At 41.5% G+C, this 20679-nt stretch overlaps 1 protein-coding gene across 1 annotated transcript in view; it reads left to right on the plus strand.

The window, feature by feature from the left end:
• Positions 1-19977, plus strand: part of SF3B3 (splicing factor 3b subunit 3) — a 51385-nt gene extending 31408 nt beyond the window's left edge. The window contains exons 12-26 of the mRNA XM_036274252.1: positions 1391-1542; positions 1846-2001; positions 2655-2810; positions 3350-3493; positions 6040-6162; positions 6853-7007; positions 8346-8520; positions 9946-10151; positions 10246-10402; positions 11986-12111; positions 15145-15357; positions 15917-16015; positions 16992-17135; positions 17700-17804; positions 19570-19977. Coding sequence (XP_036130145.1) covers positions 1391-1542; positions 1846-2001; positions 2655-2810; positions 3350-3493; positions 6040-6162; positions 6853-7007; positions 8346-8520; positions 9946-10151; positions 10246-10402; positions 11986-12111; positions 15145-15357; positions 15917-16015; positions 16992-17135; positions 17700-17804; positions 19570-19710 — 2252 coding nt within the window. The 3' untranslated portion in view covers positions 19711-19977. The remainder of the gene's footprint in view (positions 1-1390; positions 1543-1845; positions 2002-2654; positions 2811-3349; positions 3494-6039; positions 6163-6852; positions 7008-8345; positions 8521-9945; positions 10152-10245; positions 10403-11985; positions 12112-15144; positions 15358-15916; positions 16016-16991; positions 17136-17699; positions 17805-19569) is intronic.
• The last annotated feature ends 702 nt before the right edge of the window (positions 19978-20679 follow it).

A 20679-nucleotide genomic window follows, 5' to 3' on the forward strand; every position in this document is an offset into this window, starting at 1 on the left:
GTCTTTGAGCTCTGACAAAAGCTCTGCTAAGAGTAAGGTAGCCACTCCCAATTGAGTACCTTGTTTACCTGGTTTCTGTGTAAGGGATAGGAGGGTGAATTGATAGAGGAAATTCAAATGTAAAGAAAGAAAATCTTAACTTTTTAAAAAATAAATGTTTCCTAATTACTTAGTATGTATCAAAGTTTATGCCCAACATTGTGCCAGATGTGGGTGATACACAAAAGCTGTTTCATGTTATGGAATGTATGGGAAATGGATGGCCTTTAACAATGGGATGTGCATGAGAAACTTGAGTTTGCCTGTATACCTCAGGTCCTCTGACCTTCTGGAGAAAGTCATTAGTGTATGTTTATCCAACTGCATTTTATTAAATGAAAAGCAAATCCTAATAGTATTGCCCATGACCACTGAATAGTTGTATTTTTAAATAGTGAAAAATTAGAGAGGTCAAGAACTGACAATATAAACAATTTCTCCTTCCTACTTCCTGATTATCTAGTGTTCTAGAGAGGTTAAGAATTGACAGTATAAACAATTTCTCCTCCCTCCTTCCTGGTTTTCTAGTGTTCTTATATCATTCCTGTTGGGACACCCTAGGGTTCTCAGTTTCCAACTCTAGAATGACAATCTCATAGGGGTTTAAGTAATCTGTTTCATTCATTAGGTCTTGTATTCCCACATAAGCTTCACTTGGAAGAAGGTGGGCAACTTTCCTGGTTATATGGATTATCTTTTTAAAGAAGAGCTTGATGCCCTGGCTGGTTTGGCTCAGCGGTTAGAGTGTCAGCCTGTGGTCCAGAGAGACCTGGGTTTGGTTCCCACCAAGGGCATGTACTTCAGTTGCAGTTTGTCCCCGGCCCTGGTTGGGTCGTGCAGGTGGCAGCCACTCCATGTGTTCCTTTCGTGTCGATGTTTCTCTCTCTCTTCCTCTCTCTCCCTCCACTCTATCTGAACAAAAAATGAAAAAATGTCCTTGGGTGAGGATAAAAAAAAAAAGAGCTTGAGATTGGCATCTGGCACAAATAAGTTTAGCTTTAATAGATATATGTGTTTTCAAAATCTCTTCATGCCACTGATTCCATTGCTTTTGTCCTCTGCATTTCTCTCGCCAGTGTCTCTAGTAAATACTAGTTTTCAGAGGTATTAGAGGTGGGTGTATCTACTCAAAAATGTATTTCAGCATTTAAGGAAGCAAAGTATATCTGTAGGCTCATATGACCCTCAGTTATCTTTTGAATCATCCTATACTGTTTGTCACATGACTGTGTGGTGACTACACATAAGAAGTGCCTTGGAAGGTTTCTGAAGAGAAAACTTAGTGTGTCTCATTTGACTTTGTCACTAATAACCTAGTAGCTAATCAACTCCTTTCTTTTTCCGTTTTCAGATGAATTTGATGCCTACATCATTGTGTCTTTTGTGAATGCCACACTTGTGTTGTCTATCGGAGAGACTGTGGAAGAAGTGACTGACTCTGGGTTCCTGGGCACCACCCCGACCTTGTCCTGCTCCTTGTTAGGAGATGATGCCTTGGTGCAGGTGAGGCTTCTCAGAGAGCTGCTTACCTACTCACCTTACTTGGTTCTTTGCCCTCACTATGTAGGCTGCCATGTTTACCTTAATGAGTTTTGAACTTCTTTGAAGTAGGCATTACATTGCAAGATACAAACTTTTTTAAGTTGACCTTGCTTGGGGCCTGTTTACTCTTTTCTTATTGAACCATCTGATGCTTCAAATGCAGTGGCTCCAGATCTGACAGGAACGACAGATGTGATAGGTGTGAGGGTCAATGCTGAGCAATGTGTCAAATTGCTCAAGTGAGATTTTCTTGTGTTACTCCAGGTGTATCCTGATGGCATTCGGCACATACGAGCAGACAAGAGAGTCAATGAGTGGAAGACCCCTGGAAAGAAAACAATTGTGAAATGTGCGGTGAACCAGCGACAAGTGGTGATTGCCCTGACAGGAGGAGAGCTGGTCTATTTTGAAATGGATCCCGTATGTTATTTTATCATTTACTGTGGAACTTGTGTAGGGTCCAGAGGTAAAGATGGGAGTGTAGTCCAGGTATCTCAAGTATATTCACAAGAAAGAGAATTGAGAAGGGAAAGTGTCTACAGGCCAATCTGGCCCTTTATAAAGGAGGAGTAGGAAGTGGGTAAGTTCATGTCTTAACTCTAATTGGAGTTATGAAATCCCATCTTAGCAATGAAGCACCTGCTTCTCCTGCCCTTCCCATACTGCTTTTCCACCAAGTATTTGCCACAGGTTTAAATTCTAAAATCTGAATCCAACTGTACCTATGGTTGAGATTTCTTTGTCTTTAACTTCCAGAGTTGAATTCTGTTTTATTCAAAGTATTCTCATGAACAAATAAACAATTTTATATATATTCATTTCCTGAGAGCTAGGTTGGCTTAGCTATTTTATGGCCCATTGTCTCTTGATTCTCTTATAAGTAATTTTGCTTCCTGGTAATCCTATAGAGTTCAGTCTTGGGATCTCAAGTAGAGAAATTCTTGGTCATTGATTATAGTAAGAGGGGTGAGAGGAAACAAAAAGGAACTTAAAAGGCCCCCTTCTGTCCCTGGGTCCACGGTTTGGGGTGAAGTTGGATTGGTTTGTGACCTCTCTTATCTTCACTCCTGTAGTCAGGACAGCTGAACGAGTACACAGAGAGGAAGGAGATGTCAGCAGATGTGGTGTGCATGAGTCTGGCCAATGTACCTCCTGGAGAGCAGCGGTCTCGCTTCCTGGCTGTGGGACTGGTAGACAACACTGTCAGAATCATTTCCCTGGACCCCTCTGTGAGTGTCACCCTCCTCTTCAGGGATCTTCCTATTGGAACCTGAGTACCTGGCTCACTCCTGAGTCTGTCTCTGAAATCAGCTAGGATATACCCTGAATTCTGTTGCTTCTGGATATCTAATATAGCAGCACATTTTAGGAGTCTTCTACAGTGCTTAGAAGATGCTGATCTGAGACTACTAAATGCTTCTTTGGCTTAAACCTTGATTCTCTTTTATAGTTGAAAAAAATCCCAAAACTGTTATACGGGAAAGGACTTGGACTGGCTCCAGGACCTTAGATAACTTTTAGGGGAAGTGCCCTTTGCTTATGTACTTTTACCCCATTATCCATGTTGACAAAAAGAAGAAAGCATGATCCTTTGCAGAGCTTATTTTAAGATTCAGTTTAGCTAGTAACCCGCTACCCATTTAGAACTCACTCCTGATTTTTCCTCTGCACAAGAAAGTTGTTCTTTACTCCTAGAATTAGATTTCTCTGGTTAGGTATTTCCCAAAATTTGTCTTCCCATATTTTATTCTTTTCTCTTTTCCCTTAGGACTGTTTGCAACCTCTTAGCATGCAGGCTCTCCCAGCCCAGCCTGAATCCTTGTGTATTGTGGAAATGGGTGGGACTGAGAAGCAGGATGAGCTGGGTGAGAGAGGCTCTATTGGCTTCCTATACCTGAATATTGGGCTACAGGTAAGAAATCCAGGGGGGTGAATTATTGGTGTCAGGCTTTTTTAGGTTTCATGCACTCTTTTGTTGACTATGGGCATTTTCTGTGCCCATGGTTTCAGTTACTGTTCAGTGCTGCTGCTCTGTGTTCCACTTTTTTCAACTCTAATTAGAACAAACAAGGATTTGAAAAAAGTATTTTTATAAAGAGTCTTTGATAAAAATGCTTTGCCTTCACCACTCTGGATCAGAACCAGGTGGAATCCTCAAGAATCACGTGTAGGTCTCATGATGTGCGGTTTTTAAAACGAATACCTCACAGTTCATAATGGGCTCCATTAGCAATAAAGGACCCCTAGATGTTCCTTTCTATCAAAGCAGCTGAGCTCTTCAGAGCTTGAAAAGCAGGAACCTAAGGATCAGATAGACTCAGGTGTTTTTTGTTGTTGTTGTTTAATTCTTACCTGAGGATGTGTTTCCACTGATTCCAAAGAAAGAGAGAAATATTAATCATTTGCCTCCCTCCCATATGTGCCCCAACTGCATATCGAATCCACAATGTGGCTGTGTGTCTTGACTGGGGATGGAACCCAAGACCTTATGCTTCAACCAACTGAGCCATGCCGGCCAGAGCAGTGTCAGGGTTTTTGAGCATATACTTTTCATTTTCCTTAAAGATTGTGTACTCAGATATGTAAATAATCTAGCCAAGGTACTTTCTGCTTTTTAGTTTTACTTCCTAGTTTAGAAATTTGTCAAATATACATGAAGTTAGAGAGACTGATGTAATGACCCTTCATGTACCCATTACTAATTTTAACAGTTATCTTTGGCTCTCCTTTTATCAATTCCCCCTCTATTTTTGGGGAGAGTATGTTAAAGCAAATCTAACGGTAATTTCATGATATCTGCTGCTTTGTCCATGTTCTAATTTTTTCCCTCCAAAAATGTCTTTAATACTCGATTCTGCTCAGTATCTACATAACGCTGTGCCAATTTTGCATCTGTTTGATCTCTGTTTTTATGAGACTAATTTAGACCAACAAGGATAGACCATGCTGTTTATTAAAAACATAATGTAAACCCCATGTGAAATGTAAATTTTCCAATGACTACAAAAAAGGAACAGATGAGGTTAATTTTAATGTTTTGTTTAATCCAGTGTATCAAAAATATTTCCATTTGTAACTAATATCAAAATTAATAAGATTTTATATCCTTTTTTATTATTTTGGAGTAGGTCTTTGAAATCTAGAATTTTGCACTTTACACTTAACAGCACTCCTCAAATCGGACTAGTCTCATGTGGCTTGCTGACTATAGTATTGGATAGCATAGATCTAGAGGTTGATTAGATTTGGGTTTCAGTTTTATGGGGAAAGGCAGGATATTTCATAGGTGGTGCTATTTACTCCTATTATATTACATCAAGAGGCATATACCATTTGGTGTTCCCACTTTAAGTGATGTTATATGTTTGTATCTAGTTTAAATTAACTGTTTAGAAGCTCCCCATCAACGGCCATTGTTACACATTGCCTATGTTCATTATGTCATTGGGAGTTGGGAAATGATGGTTTTTCTATTTCATACTTCATTTAATTAGCTAGAACTTTCCTCTAAAGACAGTTTGCTTTATACCTTTGCTCACCCTGAAATAAAATTCATATAAGGAAAGGATAAATATTTCATTTTTTTCCCCTTTGCTCACTCATTTTCAGAGAAGGAGTTGGTGCCATAGCAATATTGAGGACCAATAAAAATGAGTTTTTTTAAATAACATGAATTTGCAGATTTTTATATATTTGTGCTTCAGTCTTTTTTCTTTCTTGGATGCTAAATAACGTCATTTTAGATGAATGGGAGTTCCCATTTGAAGTTGACTCTTTTGTCCTTTAACATGACCCCATTGTCTTTTGGGGGCTTCTTTCCCTTTTGGTACAACAAAGTGCCCCCCACACATCTGGAATATTCTTGTCCCAGAATTGAACTAGCCGTTTTCTTAGGAGTCTTACTATTTTTAGGGGAAATAGTATATAGAGACCACACCAGGCCTGATTATTTTTAACTGTGCATATATTTTAAAATTATAAAGAATTTAACATGCATGGTAAAAAAAAATTTAAGGATATACAGTGAAAAATAAGAGTTCTTTATACTCAAACTATTTGAGTGTGTGATTTAGTGAGAGAATGAAAGAATGGTTGGCTGAGTATTAGGATATTTTTTCCATTGGTTTTTAGAAAGTGTGGAAGAGAGGGAGAGAGAGAAACATTCATGTGAGAGAGACGCATCAGTTGGTTGCCCATGCCCCAACCAGGGCCAGGGATTGAACCTGCAACCCAGGAACATGCCCTTGACTGGGAATCAAACCCACACCCTTTGGTGCACAGGTGCGATGCTCTAACCACTTAGGGCCAATGCTCTAACCACTCACTGAGCAATACTTACCAGTGCAGGATATTCTTTAAACCAAGTAATTTCCGTCTATTTGCTTTGTACTTATATAAAGTGGCCAAGGGAACTTGCATTATGGGTAGTGCTTAACCCACTCCTCTCCTTTTTGTTAGAATGGTGTGCTGTTGCGAACTGTTCTGGACCCTGTCACTGGGGATCTATCTGACACCCGCACTAGGTACCTGGGGTCCCGTCCTGTGAAACTCTTTCGTGTTCGGATGCAAGGCCAGGAGGCAGTAAGTAATGAATGAGGGCAGACAGCATGTTTGGATGTTAGTGGCATCAGTAAGATAAGTCCTTTTGGTGTAAGGTTTACTTTCATTAATTCACCAGTATATAGTTAGCTCTATATTGATTGTTTTACTTCATTTATGTTGGAAGACTAGGGTCCCTTAATCTAGAGTTTCTTAACTGGGGTTTCATGGCACTGTTTCATGATTTGATTATAGGTAAGTTGGGATATTGATCCCTTCAGCCCTCAAGCTGGGCAAATGGAGCAGACTAAGAGCTGGATGAATATCTCCTATATAGGGTAGCACTTACTCATGAGCAACCTGTATCAGTGTCATGGCTTACTATGTAATGTGAAAGAGGTCCTTTATAGCTGAGAATATCAGTGTTTCTAGGTACTGTGCTAGTTCTTACTTGTTTGTGCATTTAATCCTTGCAACTATCCAGCCTTGTGTTAGTATTCCTGTTTTGCACACATGAAAACAGGCCCAGAGAGATTGAGTGATCATACACTTTCAGCAAATAGTAAGCCATACTGCCTTTTCTCTGAGCCTCATTTTCTTAAGGTAACCTTTCAGGTTTTTAAACTTCATTGGGATAGTCTGCAGTCTGAAATTTGGAGATAGGGTGTTTGCTTAGCATACTATGTTTGAGTTCTTCCTAAACTTATTGGAGGTGTTTTTCTCTTTCCTCAGGTGTTGGCCATGTCAAGCCGCTCATGGTTGAGCTATTCTTACCAATCTCGCTTCCATCTCACACCCCTGTCTTATGAGACCCTGGAATTTGCATCTGGCTTTGCCTCTGAACAGTGTCCTGAGGGCATTGTGGCCATCTCCACCAATACCCTGAGGTGAGAGAGTCCCACAGTTGAAGCCCTGTGGGAAGGCAGAAGGGCTTAGACTGTGGTTCTGTCAGAGTATTGGAAAAAGTTATGAAGAGATGGCAAAGAGCCAACTAGTATGTTGCAATTGAAACCTTTATTTGGCTCAGGATTTAAGTACCTAGTAGCCAAGTTTCGGTGTCTGGGGTTTACCTTCAGATTAGACTTTTAGGGGGTGTTTTAAAAGTTCATGGTACATTTCAGTCTTTGTGAGAGTTAAGGTTATTGTTTTCCAGGGCAATGCCATTGGATTAGTTTTTGAGCAGTATCACTCCTAAACTTTTCTCACTCTGTCTTGTCATTTGCATTGCTACATCTTAAATAGTTACCTCAATATAAATTATTTAGGCCTTTTACAAGTTGACAGACTATAGTTTACACTGATAATTTTGGAGTGAGCACTATTTATATTGCAAGGTGGAAAATAACCTGTTCAGTTTGACCCTCAACTTTTGGGGAGGGTGTTGTTTTTTTTATTTAACCTTTATTAATGCCACTCATGTTGTTGATGTCCTTGTTATAGCTATTGGCTGTTCACAATAGATTCATGGGTTTCATAAAGCTTAGGTGATTTTCATTCAGGCCATTTACTTTATTTTATGAAACACCATTAGTAAAAATACCACATATCTTCAGATAATTGCAGTGCTTCACAATAATTTTGGGCCCTGGCCGGTTTGGCTCAGCGGTTAGAGCATCAGCCTGCGGTCCTGAGAGACCCGGGTTCGGTTCCCGCTAAGGGCATGTACCTTGGTTGCAGTTTGTCCCCGGCCCTGGTCGGTTGTGCGGGTGGCAGCCACTCGATGTGTCCCTTTCACATCGATGTTTTTCTCTCTCTCTCTCTCTTCCTCTCTCTCCCTCCCACTCTACCTGAACAAAAAAAAATGTCCTCGGGTGAGGATAAAAAATAAAAAAAATAAAATAAAAAAAAAATAAAACACAATAATTTTGGAATTGGTGCTCTTTATTTCAGGGTTTTTGTCAGTAATAAAGGAGAAATTCTAACTTTTCACTATCACTTGATCACTGGAGTGAAAAAAATGCCTTTGGGGGTTCTAATATGAGTTTCACTGGTGAAAACTAGAATTGTCATGAAACAGTGATGGACTATTGCCAAAGTGGAGAGCCCTTCCCTTTGTTGTCTCCTGTGCAGAGTCTTCTGGATTACAAGTCTGTTGTTTCATATTGTGTAATGCCAACAGAGCTTTAGGGATTGATATGTTTGCTGTGACTGCTCATGGACCATTTCAACACCAGTTTCTAGGTTCTGAGTGAGTGACCTATTAATTCCCTTTCCTTTTGACATAGGATTTTGGCATTGGAGAAGCTAGGTGCTGTCTTTAATCAAGTAGCCTTTCCACTGCAGTACACACCCAGGAAATTTGTCATTCACCCTGAAAGTAACAACCTTATCATCATTGAGACTGATCACAATGCCTACACTGAGGCTACAAAAGCTCAGAGGAAGCAGCAGATGGCAGAGGTAATGAGACTGACCTTCAGGGTTCAGTTTAAAGGTGTTTGTGTGACATTGTGTTGAAATGTTTAAACCCCTGTAATTGTTGATTATTCTTTGTTATATTAAAAATCCAGCCTCCTGCCCTGGCCGGTTTGGTCCTGCGGTCCAGAGAGACCCAGGTTCGGTCCCCAGCCCTGGTCGGTCATGCGGGTGGCAGTCACTCGATGTGTCCCTTTCACGTCAATGTTTCTCTCTCTCTTTCTGTTCCTCTCTCTCCCTCCCACTCTACCTGAACAAAAAATGGAAAAATGTCCTCGGGTGAGGATAAATAAAATAAAATAAAAATCCAGGCTCCTTGTGGTCCAGAGAGACCCGGGTTTGGTTCCCGCTAAGGGCACGTACCCCTGTTGCAGTTTCCCCTTGCCCTGGTTGGGGTTGTGCGGGAGGCAACCACTCAATGTGTCCCTTTCACATTGATGTTTCTCTCTTTCCTCTTCCTCTCTCCCTCCCACTCTGTCTGAACAAAAAATGGAAAAAATGTCCTCGGGTGAGGATAAAAATCCAGGCTCTTTTTAGGTCCTCCAGGTAGAACCCTCTGCCAAAGTCTGGTTTTAGAGGCCTTCTTGTGACTCAGGACTAATACACTGACCTGGGTTTATTCAGTATTTAGCCCTCTCTCTGGAACAGAGTTCTTAAGTCATTGTGCTTCCAAAACAGTGTTACAAGTTTCCTGGATTTAGGCCCAAAGGAGATAGCTTTCATATTCTCCACAACACTAGCTGCTTCCAGAAATCATTTTCCTAACAAAGGACAAGTATCCCCAACCATGTAAAACTATATCTGGTTTGGAAGAGAGGAGACAAGTAGAATTAGTAAGGGAAGTTAGATGGATTAGGTAGAAAAATGGTGTTTTCATTTTTATGTTTCTCAGACCACTAGTCAACTATTTGCCACAGCTGGTGTTCTTTTTGGCATTAAAAGAAAGTACGTACTGGCCCTGGCTGATTTGGCTCAGCGGTTAGAGCATCGGCCTGCAGTCCAGAGAGACCTGGGTTCGGTTCCCGCTAAGGGCACGAACCTCGGTTGCAATTTGTCCCTGGCCCTGGTTGGGTCGTGTGGGTGGCAACCACTCAATGTGTCCCTTTCACATCGATGTTTCTCTCTTTCTCCCTCCCTCCCACTCTGTCTGAACAAAAAATGGAAAAATGTTCTCGGGTGAGGATTAAAAAAAAAAAAGAAAGTGCCGGTTTCCCCTTTAGTGATCTTCCCTCTCTCTTCCCCATATCTGTGTACCTCTCCCATTAATCTTTTCATTTTCGGAAATTCTGATTTGGTCAACAGACTTTGCTGCTTTATAGATTATAGACTGCCCCTGGAGGTGTTCTTGCTACTTACCCACTTTAACCCAGCACCCACCTTTTAAACACACCAACTCTTTCTTTTTTTAAGGAAATGGTGGAAGCAGCAGGGGAGGATGAGCGGGAGCTAGCTGCAGAGATGGCAGCAGCATTCCTCAATGAAAACCTCCCTGAGTCCATTTTTGGAGCTCCCAAGGCTGGAAATGGACAGTGGGCCTCTGTGATCCGAGTGATGAATCCTATTCAGGGTAACACACTGGACCTTGTCCAGCTGGAACAGAATGAGGCTGCTTTTAGGTAAGGACTCCAGAACATCAAGGGTTTTGGAGGCTGGAACTGGAATTCTCTGGGCTGTGACTAATGCCTAACTCCTTCTGCTTTTTCTATGCAGTGTGGCTGTGTGCAGATTCTCCAACACTGGTGACGACTGGTATGTGCTGGTGGGCGTGGCCAAAGACCTGATACTGAACCCCCGATCTGTAGCAGGGGGCTTTGTCTATACCTACAAGCTTGTGAACAGTGGGGAAAAACTGGAGTTTTTGCACAAGGTAGGAACCAGCCAGTGATTCTACTAGATCTTAGGTCCTACTAGACTCTCCCACATTTGCTTAACTTGTGGGTCAAGTCTTTTGATGACCATTTGGGGAGCCAACTCACTGACTCTGATCTATCTCTTGTTAGCACATGGAAAAATACTACATGGAAAGGCCTTCATGTTCTGGTGAAGCTTTGCTGCTTGTGTGCTTACCATTTACAATGGGGAAATAGATGCATATTGAATTGGCTCCTTGTTTATGAGTCTTACTAAGCAGTCAGCAATTTGTGATTAAAATTCAGCAGTTTAAAGAGTTTAGTATTTTCTGGGGAGTTACTGTTTAATTCTTATAGTTTCCCTTTGGAAGGATTACAAATGTTCTGGGCCCTGGTTGGTTTTGCTCAGTGGTTAAAGCATTGGCCTGCGGACCAATGAGTCATGGGTTCAATTCTGGCCAAGGGCATGTACCTCAGTTGCAGTTTGATCCCCAGGCCTGTTTGGGTTGTGTGGGAGGCAACTGATTGATGTGGCTCTATCACATCGATGGTTCTCTGTCTCTCTCTCTCTCTCTCTCTGTGTTTGTCTCTCTCCCTCCCTCCCTCCCTCCCTCCCTCCTTCCCTCCCTCCCTCCCTCCCTCCCTCCATCCCTCCCTCCTACTCTTATCTAATGATACATAGAAAAATATCCTCAGGTGAGGAGTAAAAAAAAAATGTTCTAGGGTTGGATAATGGCAATGGTTGCACAACAATGTGAATGTACTTAATGCCACTGCATTGTATCCTTAAAGATTAAAATGGTAAATTCTATATTATGTATATTTTACCATAGCTTTTTTTTTTTTTTAATCCTCATCCGAGGACATTTTTTCGTTTTTTGTTCAGATAGAGTGGGAGGGAGAGAGAGAGAAAAACCATCTATGTGAAAGGGACACATCGAGTAGTTGCCACCTGCACAACCCAACCAGGGCTGGGGACAACTGCAACCAAAGTACGTGCCCTTAGTGGGAACCAAACCTAGGTCTCTCTGGACCGCAGGCCGACACTCTAACTGCTCAGCCAAACTGGTCAGGGCTATTTTACCATAATTTTTAAACTAAAGAAATTGTCTCCTCTACACTGACAGTACATACATGTGGCTTCTCCAACCCTCCCACAAGGGGGATGTTTTTTAGGAAATAATTATTTTGTAGACTCTTCTTTGTGCTGAACTCATCGTGTCTTCCTTACAATTAAGATGTCATTAGTTCTCCTTTCCCATTCCTCCACAAACTAGTTTTCTCAGATATTGAGGCTTCACTTTTAGTTAGTAGCGCCAATTATATTAGCATGGCTCTGAGTCAGTGTTCGTCGGGCACCAAGACTTCTTTTGACTGGTGGCATTGGTTCACTTTCTGGGTGAAATGCAGCATGTGGGTAGAACCTGTTTACCCAAGCATCCTGCTTTATAGAGAGTGTTGTATGTGTGGTTTATTTCCCCGAATGAGCAAAAGATAATCACTTGCTGTCTTGTCTTTCTGACAGATTCCTGTAGAAGGCAGTTTGGGTTGAAGTTCGCACATGTTCTAATATTTGCATTACCTGCTTTTCCTCTCACAGACTCCAGTAGAAGAGGTCCCTGCTGCCATTGCCCCATTCCAGGGTAGAGTGTTGATTGGTGTGGGGAAGCTTCTGCGAGTCTATGACCTGGGAAAGAAGAAATTACTCCGAAAATGTGAGAACAAGGTAAATATGATGGTAGAGAGTCCAGCTAGTGAGGGAGAAGCATTGGCAGGGTTGTAGGCAGTTACTGTTAAAATCAGGTCTAATTTGTTAGAACCTTGTTGTGATCATCCAATTCCAGGTTCAGAATTAGGCCCTTGAGACTTGAGACAGGCATGAGAAGATGGGTTTCTTGAGTTCTTTAAACCAAGAACCAGATTTCTCTCCTGCTTGCTTCTATGAGGAATTTAACTGAGAATTAGGAATATATTTTCTCTATAGGCATACCTTGTTTTATTGCTCTTTGCATATATTGTGTGTCTTAAAATTGAAGGTTTGTAGCAACCCTGTGTTGAGCGAGTCTATCCATGGCATTTTTCCAATAGCATTTGCTCATTTTATATCTCTGTGTCACATTTTGGTGATTCTTGCAATATTTCAAACATTTTCATTATTATTTGTTATGGTAATCTGTGATAAGTGATCTCTGGTGTTGCTATTGTAATTGTTTTGGGGCTTCATGAACCACGCCCATAAAAGCCAGCTAACTTAATTTATAAATGTTGTATGTTCTGACTGCTCTCCTGACTGACTGTTCCTCTGTATCTCTGTCCCTCTTAATTGGTCCCCCCTATTTCCTGAGACAACAGCATTGAAATTAGGCCAGTTAATAACCCTACTTAAGGGTTCAAGTTATGGGAAGAAGCACACGTCTCTCACTTTAAATTAAAAGCTAGAAATGATTAAGTTTAGGGAGGAAGGCATGTTGAAAGCAGAGATGGGCTGAAAGCTAGGCCTCCTGTACCAGACAGCTAGATTGCAAATGCAAAGTAAAAGTTCTTGAAGGAAATTAAAAGTGCTGCTTCAGTGAACAAATGATAAGAAAGCAAAACAGCCTTATTGCTGATATGGACAAAGTTTAGTGGTCTGGATAGATCAAAACAGCCATAATCTTTGCTTAAGCCAAAGCCTAATCTAGAGCAAGGCCCTAACTCTTCAATTCTTTGAAGGTTGAGAGAGGTGAGAAAGCTGCAAAAGAAATATTTAAAGCTAGCAGAGGTTGGTTCATGAGGTTTAAGGAAAGAAGCCATCTCTATGACACAAAAGTACTGATGGAGAAGCTACAGCAAGTTTCAAGGAGGTGTAGCTAAGATAATTAGTGAAAATGGCAACACTAAACAGCAGATTTTCAGTGTAGGTGAAACAGCCTTATCCTGGAAGAAGGTGCCAGCTAGGACTTTCATAGGTAGAGAGAAGTCAGTGCCTATCTTCAAGGGACAGGCTGGCTCTCGTTAGGGGCTAATACAGCTGGTGACTAGATTGAAGCCAGTGCTCACTTACCCTGTGGCCTTTAATATTATGGTAAATCTATTCTGCCTCTATGAATGGAACAAAATAGCCTGAACAGCAGCACTTCTGTTTATAACATGGTTTACTGAATATTTTAAGTCCATCTTGAGACCTACTGCTAAGAAAAAAAGATCTCTTTCAAAATATCACTTCTCATTGACCCAAGAGCCCTATTCAAGGTGTATGAGATTCATGTTGTTTACATGCCTGCTAACATAAACCCATTCTGCGGATCAGGGAGTAAATTCAAATTCTACTTTCAAGTTTTTTTTAAAAAAGTTTTTTTTTTAAGTTTTTAAAATAAAAAAAATTTTTTTCAATATTTTTGTTAATTTTTTTAGAGAGAGGAAGGGTGAGAGATAGAAACATCGATGTGAGAGAAATACATTGCCTGGTTGCTTCCTGGTTGCCCCTTACTGGGGATGGAGCCTGCAACCCGGGCATGCGCTGACTAGGAACAGAATGGGGACTGCTCAATCCACTGAGTCACACTGGCTGGGCAAGAAATATATTTTGTGAGGCTGTAGTTTGAATAGATAGTGATTCCTCTGATGGATCTGGGCAAAGTAAACTTAAAACTTTCTAGAGCCCTGGCCAGTTTGGCTCGGCCATGGACCAGAGAGTTCCAGGTTTGGTTCCCGCTAAGGGCACGTACCTCTATTGCAGTTTGTCCCTGCCCCAGTTGGGGTCGAACGGGTGGCAACCACTCGATGTGTCTCTCTCATGTCAGTGTTTCTCTCTCTCTCTTCCTCCCTCACTCCCTCCCATTCTATCTGAAGATAAATGCAAAAATGTCCTTGGGTGAGGATTTTTTTAAAAAAAACCTTCTAGAAAGGATTCACCATTCTAGATGCCGTTAACAACATTTGTTATTCATGGGAAGAGGTCAAAATATCAACACTAAAAGAAGTTTAGGAGAAGTTGATTCCAGCCCTCATGGATGTCATTGAAGGGTTTAGCAGTGGAGCCTGAAGATGTGACTGAATTGCTGCAATCTTAGGGTAAAATTTGAATGGATGGGGAGTTGCTTCTTTATGAATGCTCAGAGAGAGTTTTTTATGGAGATGGACTCTATTCCTGATGAAGACACTGTGAAAAATGTTGAAATAACAACAAAGGATTTAGAATATTGCATAAACTTAGTGGCAGGGTTTGAGAGGATTGGCTTCAATTTTGAAACAAGTTCTTTGGTCAAACTGCTGTCAAACAGCATCACATGCTACAGAGAAATTATTTGTGATGAGGCAAATTTCGTTGTCTTGTTTTAAGAAATGCCAGTCATCCCAGCCTTCAGCAACCACCCTGATCATTCAGCAGCCATCAACATTTAGGCAAGATTCTCCACCAGCAAAAAGATTATGACTTACTAAAGGCTTAGATGGTTAGCAGGTTTTAGTAATAAAGTATTTTTAAACTAAGGTGTATACATTTTTTAGACGTAATGCTGTTGCACACTTAATAGACTGTAATATAGTGTAAACATAACTTTTGTATGCACTCGGAAAAATTCATGTGATTTCACTTTGTTGTGATATATATTAAAACCATTTAGTTCTTTTTCCCATCTTCTAGGAGTTCATTGATGACTACTATTCTTCAATGTATGCCATTCTACAGACCCTATATATGTTGCATTCAGGGAAAACTATAGTTTCTGTGGGTTCTGAACTTCAAGGTTACACCCATTGTTGTCCTTGTTTTTTCCAGCATATCGCCAATTACATCTCTGGGATTCAGACAATTGGGCATAGAGTAATTGTGTCTGATGTCCAAGAAAGTTTCATCTGGGTTCGCTACAAGCGTAATGAGAACCAGCTCATCATCTTTGCTGATGACACCTACCCCCGGTGGGTCACCACAGCTAGCCTTCTCGATTATGACACTGTGGCAGGCGCAGACAAGTTTGGCAACATTTGTGTGGTGAGTTGATAGTTGGGTTATATATCGTGATGTGTACTAAAGCTGGCTCAGTTTGTGATAAAGCCAAGGACCCAGGACTATGATTTCTAATAGGGAAAGTAAAAATGGGTATAAAGTTCAACGCTAGTAAAGCTCACTTTAAAAGGAAAACTTTGTGTTCTCTAAGCCTTAATCAATTTTTTAGATTTTTGCCCCCTTTTCACTTCCCTCTTCCCCATGGGATGTATTTTGATAATAATAGGTTTAGTTTGAGCTAATGTCTAATATTTATTTTCATATTTTGCCAAAATTTATTTTTTAAAGCCTTATCTGACTTCTCTTGTTTATATTCTGTGGTCTTTGTTTTTACTGTTGCTGTGTTAGACCCTTGCTCTTGGGTTGAATGTCTTGAGTTTCTCATTCCTTGGACACCAGAACAGGTAGAGGAGACTTGGGCTCAGGCCTCTGCCAAAGGTGGTGCCCCTAGGCTTACTTGCAAGGACCTGGGGCAAACATGTTGTTTGGTGCTGCAGGTGAGTAGTTGCAGGTTTCAGCCCTGTGATTTGTTACTTCCTTGTAGGTGAGGCTCCCACCTAACACCAATGACGAAGTGGACGAGGATCCCACAGGAAACAAAGCCCTGTGGGATCGGGGCTTGCTCAATGGGGCCTCTCAGAAGGTAAGCTTCAAGAAGGGACCCAAAGTAGAGGCACCAGCCTGTGTAGTACATTTCCCTTGACCCTCACTTGGGAGACATGTTTTAGTGAATTATCTAGAGTGCACGTGAGTGCACTGAGTGTGCTCTCATGCATGCATGGAAGTCCCTAAGTTGGTAGTACATAGCCTGTGATGGATGGATAATCATGGTTTTGACTTAAGGTGATCAAGTCACTCACTATCCCATTTTTATGACTTTGTAGAATAGGAATTTTTCTGAGACATTTAGCATAAAAATCTCTTTGGAGCATAGTGAGTTCCTTGAAAAAGATGGTTGCACAGGTTTACTCTCGATGCTAACCAGCTCTTCTCTGAAGTGTGTCCTGGGCTTTACTTATATAGTAGAACATCTAGGGACTTCTAAAAGGAGATTTCCTTTGCCATGGCCGGTTTGGCTCAGCGGTTAGAGCATCGGCCTGCGGTCCAGAGAGACCTGGGTTCGGTTCCTGCTTAGGGCATGTACCTCTGTTGCAGTTTGTCCCCGGCCCCTGTTGGGGTCGTGTGGGTGGCAACCACTCGATGTGTCTCTCTCACGTGGATGTTTCTCCCTCTCTCTCTTCCTCCCTCCCTCCTTCCTACTCTGTCTGAAGATAAATGCAAAAATGTCCTTGGGTGAGGATAAAAAAAATAAAATAAAAGTAGATTTCCTTTTAGAGAGTAAGCCTAGTGTTTGCTATTTTATCAGAAATGACTTAATGTCTGCATGTTTGTGAGGGCATTAAGCTTGTACATGTTTAGACCATTTTGAAGCCCTGGCCAGTTTGGCTCAGCGGTTAGAGCGTTGGGGTTGTGCAGGAGGTTTTTTGAAGTAAATTTTAGTAATTTGGGGGTTTTGAGGGGTGGTGAAATCTGCCATTTGGAGGTACTGCTTGCCCTTGGGAATCTAGATCAGGCTCCTGAGGGGCCCATACAGTTACTGGTCTGTTTTTGACTTGCAGGCAGAGGTGATCATGAACTATCACGTGGGGGAGACAGTGCTGTCATTACAGAAGACCACGCTGATCCCTGGAGGCTCAGAATCTCTTGTCTATACCACCTTGTCAGGAGGAATTGGCATCCTTGTTCCATTTACATCTCATGAGGTAAACTCTCCCACGCTGCTTTGGCATTTGCCTTCCCAAGGTGGTTTCTTTGTGCTAAATCCATCTAAAGGGGCAAGTCCATTTGTCCCCACCGGCAAGTAGAGGTGTTCTAGAAATTTTATAAGCTGACAAAAGTGTTTGTTTTTATAGCTGATGTGGTTGTAGGGTTAGTCAGAAGTCAAAGCTCTAGAACCAAATCGCACAGACTCGGAAGGATGGGATAAGGACTGGGGCACTTACTGCCTTTTAGAATGAACTCTAGGATTGGCTAAATTTGGTTTATGTCATTCCAGCCAAGGAAGCTGGTATCAAGACTCTCTTCATAAATCACTCTTTACATATGGTATTCTTATGTGTTCTGCAAGTACAGGGAGATTTTCTTTCAGGTTTTAGCTATTTTGTCATAGCAGAAACCTGTGGTCATCAGAGGAGTGATTTAGATGTTTAACATCTGTTTACATGATAAAAATCAGTGGCTTCTGCTCATTGTGCTTCTGAAACCATAGACTAGTAGTTGAGATCACTTTTTTCTTTTAGTGACAGATTCTTTGTTTCTTCTGCCAGGACCATGACTTCTTCCAACATGTGGAAATGCACCTACGGTCTGAGCATCCCCCTCTTTGTGGGCGAGACCATCTCAGCTTTCGTTCTTACTATTTCCCTGTTAAGGTAGGTCTTTATTGGAAATATGGGTTGAAAGGGGGAGTCCTCAGCCTATTTAACCAGTCTTTTCTTTAGTCTTTTCACTCCCCTTAAAAATCAGAACAATCCCCTTCTTGCCTGCATGACCCTCACTGGCTGCCAGCGCCTTATACAGCTTTTTCCTTGGGGCTGGCAGATTCTCCCCCAGCCAGTACTGACTGGCCTGTAGGCTCTGCCTGCCCCAGACAGTTGCAGAGGAATGAAGCTGGAATTTTGATCAACTGATGGTTTTAGAAAAAAGACAGCTAAGCTCCAGGTTCCAGATGAAGTTTCTCATGAAACGTTGGTCAGAGTCAGGCTATTAAAATGATGGTTTGATGGCTATTTGGAATGAAGAATAATTATAGTAAATCTGGAACTTCTATTTTAAAATTGCTACCAACAATATTGCAGCCCGTCCAGTGTGGCTTAGTATATTGAGCATTGTTCCAAGGACTGAGAGGTCCTAGTTCGATTCCCGGTCAGGTCATGTGCCCGGGTTGCAGGCTCAATCCCCAGTAGAGCGCATGCAGGAGGCAGCCAATCCATGTTTCTCTTTCACATCAATGTTTCTCTCTCTCTCCCTTTCTCTCTCTAAACAGTCAGTAAAAACATTTTAAGCCCAGCTGGTGTGTTTCAGTGATTTAACATTGACCCATGGACCAAGAGGTCCACTGGTTCAATTCCTGGTCAGGGCACATGCCCAGGTTGTGGGCTTGATCCCCAGTGGGGGTTGTGCAAGAGGGAACCAATCAATGTTTCTCCCTCACTGATGTTTCTATTTCTCCCTCTCCCTTCCTCTCTCTCAAAATCAATAAAAACATATTTTTTAAAATATTAACAGAAAAACCCCACATATTTTATTTTTTTATCCTCACCCAAGGAAATTTTTGCATTTATCTTTAGATGGAGTGGGAGGAAGAGAGAGAGAAACATCAATGTGAGAGAGACACATTGACTGGCTGCCACCCACACGACCCCAACTGGGGCCAGGGACAAACTGCAACCAAGGCACATGCCCTTAGCGGGTACCGAACCCGGGACTCTGGTCTGTGGGTTGATGCTCTAACCGCTGAGCAAAACCAGCCAGGGCTAAACCCCACATATTTTAAAACATTGATGAGATTTTCCAGAACTGGAAAAAATTAGCCAAAGCAATCTTGAGAAAAAAGAAGCTGGAGGTATCACATTCCCTTATTTCAAATTCTACTACAAAGCGACAATAATTTAAACAGCATGGCATTGTCAGGAAAACAGACATACAGACCAATGGAACAGAATTGAGAGCCCAGAAATATGGGCAAATAATTTTTGACAGAGGAGTCCAAAAGATACAATGGAGAAAAGAAAGCCTCTGCAGTTTCTTTCTTTTTTTAAAAAGAATTAGTATTGCTTTGTAGTTAATGCCTAAATTTATTGTGATATACTTTTTGTACAGCAGTTATTTAAGAGTAAAAGTCACGTCTGGTACAAAAAAAGTCAGAACATTTTCGAATGAAGGATCATCAATGGGGAGTAGATTGATGGAAATAGTAATGGGAGAGTGGGTCCTCTTCAGTCAGAGAAAAGGTTTCAACTAGTTTTGTTCATCTGGCTGCTAAGGATTAACTTAGAATAGTGTTCCTGGCTCTCTAAATGGGGGTTAAGGTATTTGTAGGAGAATAAAAAGCTCGTTGCAGCTGCTGCTTTAGTGTGTGCCATTTTCTTAGGCATCTAACCTTTTTCTTTTGCTCCCATTTATTTTATGCTCTAGAATGTGATTGATGGAGACCTCTGTGAGCAGTTCAACTCTATGGAGCCCAACAAACAAAAGAATGTCTCTGAAGAACTGGACCGAACCCCACCTGAGGTGTCCAAGAAGCTTGAGGACATCCGGACCCGCTATGCCTTCTGAGCCTTTTTTTCCTATGGGGCTTGTCAAAGACTTTGTGTATTGTTTTCCCAACTACCTGTCTCTGAATCCATATGGCAGAAGAAAAGTGGTTGGGTAATAAGACTTCCCATAGAGTGACTGGTTTTCCCTAAAATTGACACTGAGATTTACTATGCTTCTACCTGCCTGGTATATAATATATTGCCCCAGGTCTAGTGTGGAATACAATGGCCACTAGTCCCCAAAGCCTTCCCTGCATTGATATTTCTGGCTTTTGTGTCTACTTTTGTACACACCCTTAATTTTACTGGTTTTTCTGTAAATAAAGTTTTGTACAATGTTATCTTTGTGGGAGGGAGGGGGGCAAGCTGAGGTGGGGACCAGGTTGGATATAATGTAACTCCTGAGTTCTGCCACTCTGGAACCTAGCCAGAAATACAAACCTAGTTTTTAAGGTAGCTGGTGTCCATGTGTCTTTTCTAGGGATGAGAATTGAGGTGGAAGTACTGAACCTGAGTTGTAGCAGGAAGAACTGAGTATCCTTTCTTCCTTCCAGCTTTCTACATGGATTTCTGGCACCCTGTGGCCTCCCGCTTCCAGCATTATAGTTTTTTTTGCGCTCAATAATAACTGCCCTCCCAGTGGATACTGAAGAAGGGTGGCTGGTTTTCTCCCATTTTAGCTTCCTTCTATTTTGAGGTCTTAGATTCTAAGACTTAGAGTGAAGGATTTGGCATGAATTCCAGCTGGGTAGTCTCTTAACAGATGCTCCCTTTACTTCTACAGCTCCTGTAATGATTTTTTTGCCATATGACTACTAGGAAGGATCAGTAAGTACAGAAGTACCCAGAGACTAACCTGCCCTTGGGAACAAAGTGTATGTAGTACCTGTGTAAAGGTACATGGATAACTTGGAGTGCCTTTGTGGTGTGAGGAAACAGCACTGGTAGCTTGTCAGTTGGAAGTGACCCAATCTCAGAAATTTTCTAG

Source organism: Molossus molossus, unplaced genomic scaffold, assembly GCF_014108415.1.
Source record: "Molossus molossus isolate mMolMol1 unplaced genomic scaffold, mMolMol1.p scaffold_m16_p_21, whole genome shotgun sequence".
NCBI classification, from domain to species: Eukaryota; Metazoa; Chordata; class Mammalia; order Chiroptera; family Molossidae; genus Molossus; species Molossus molossus.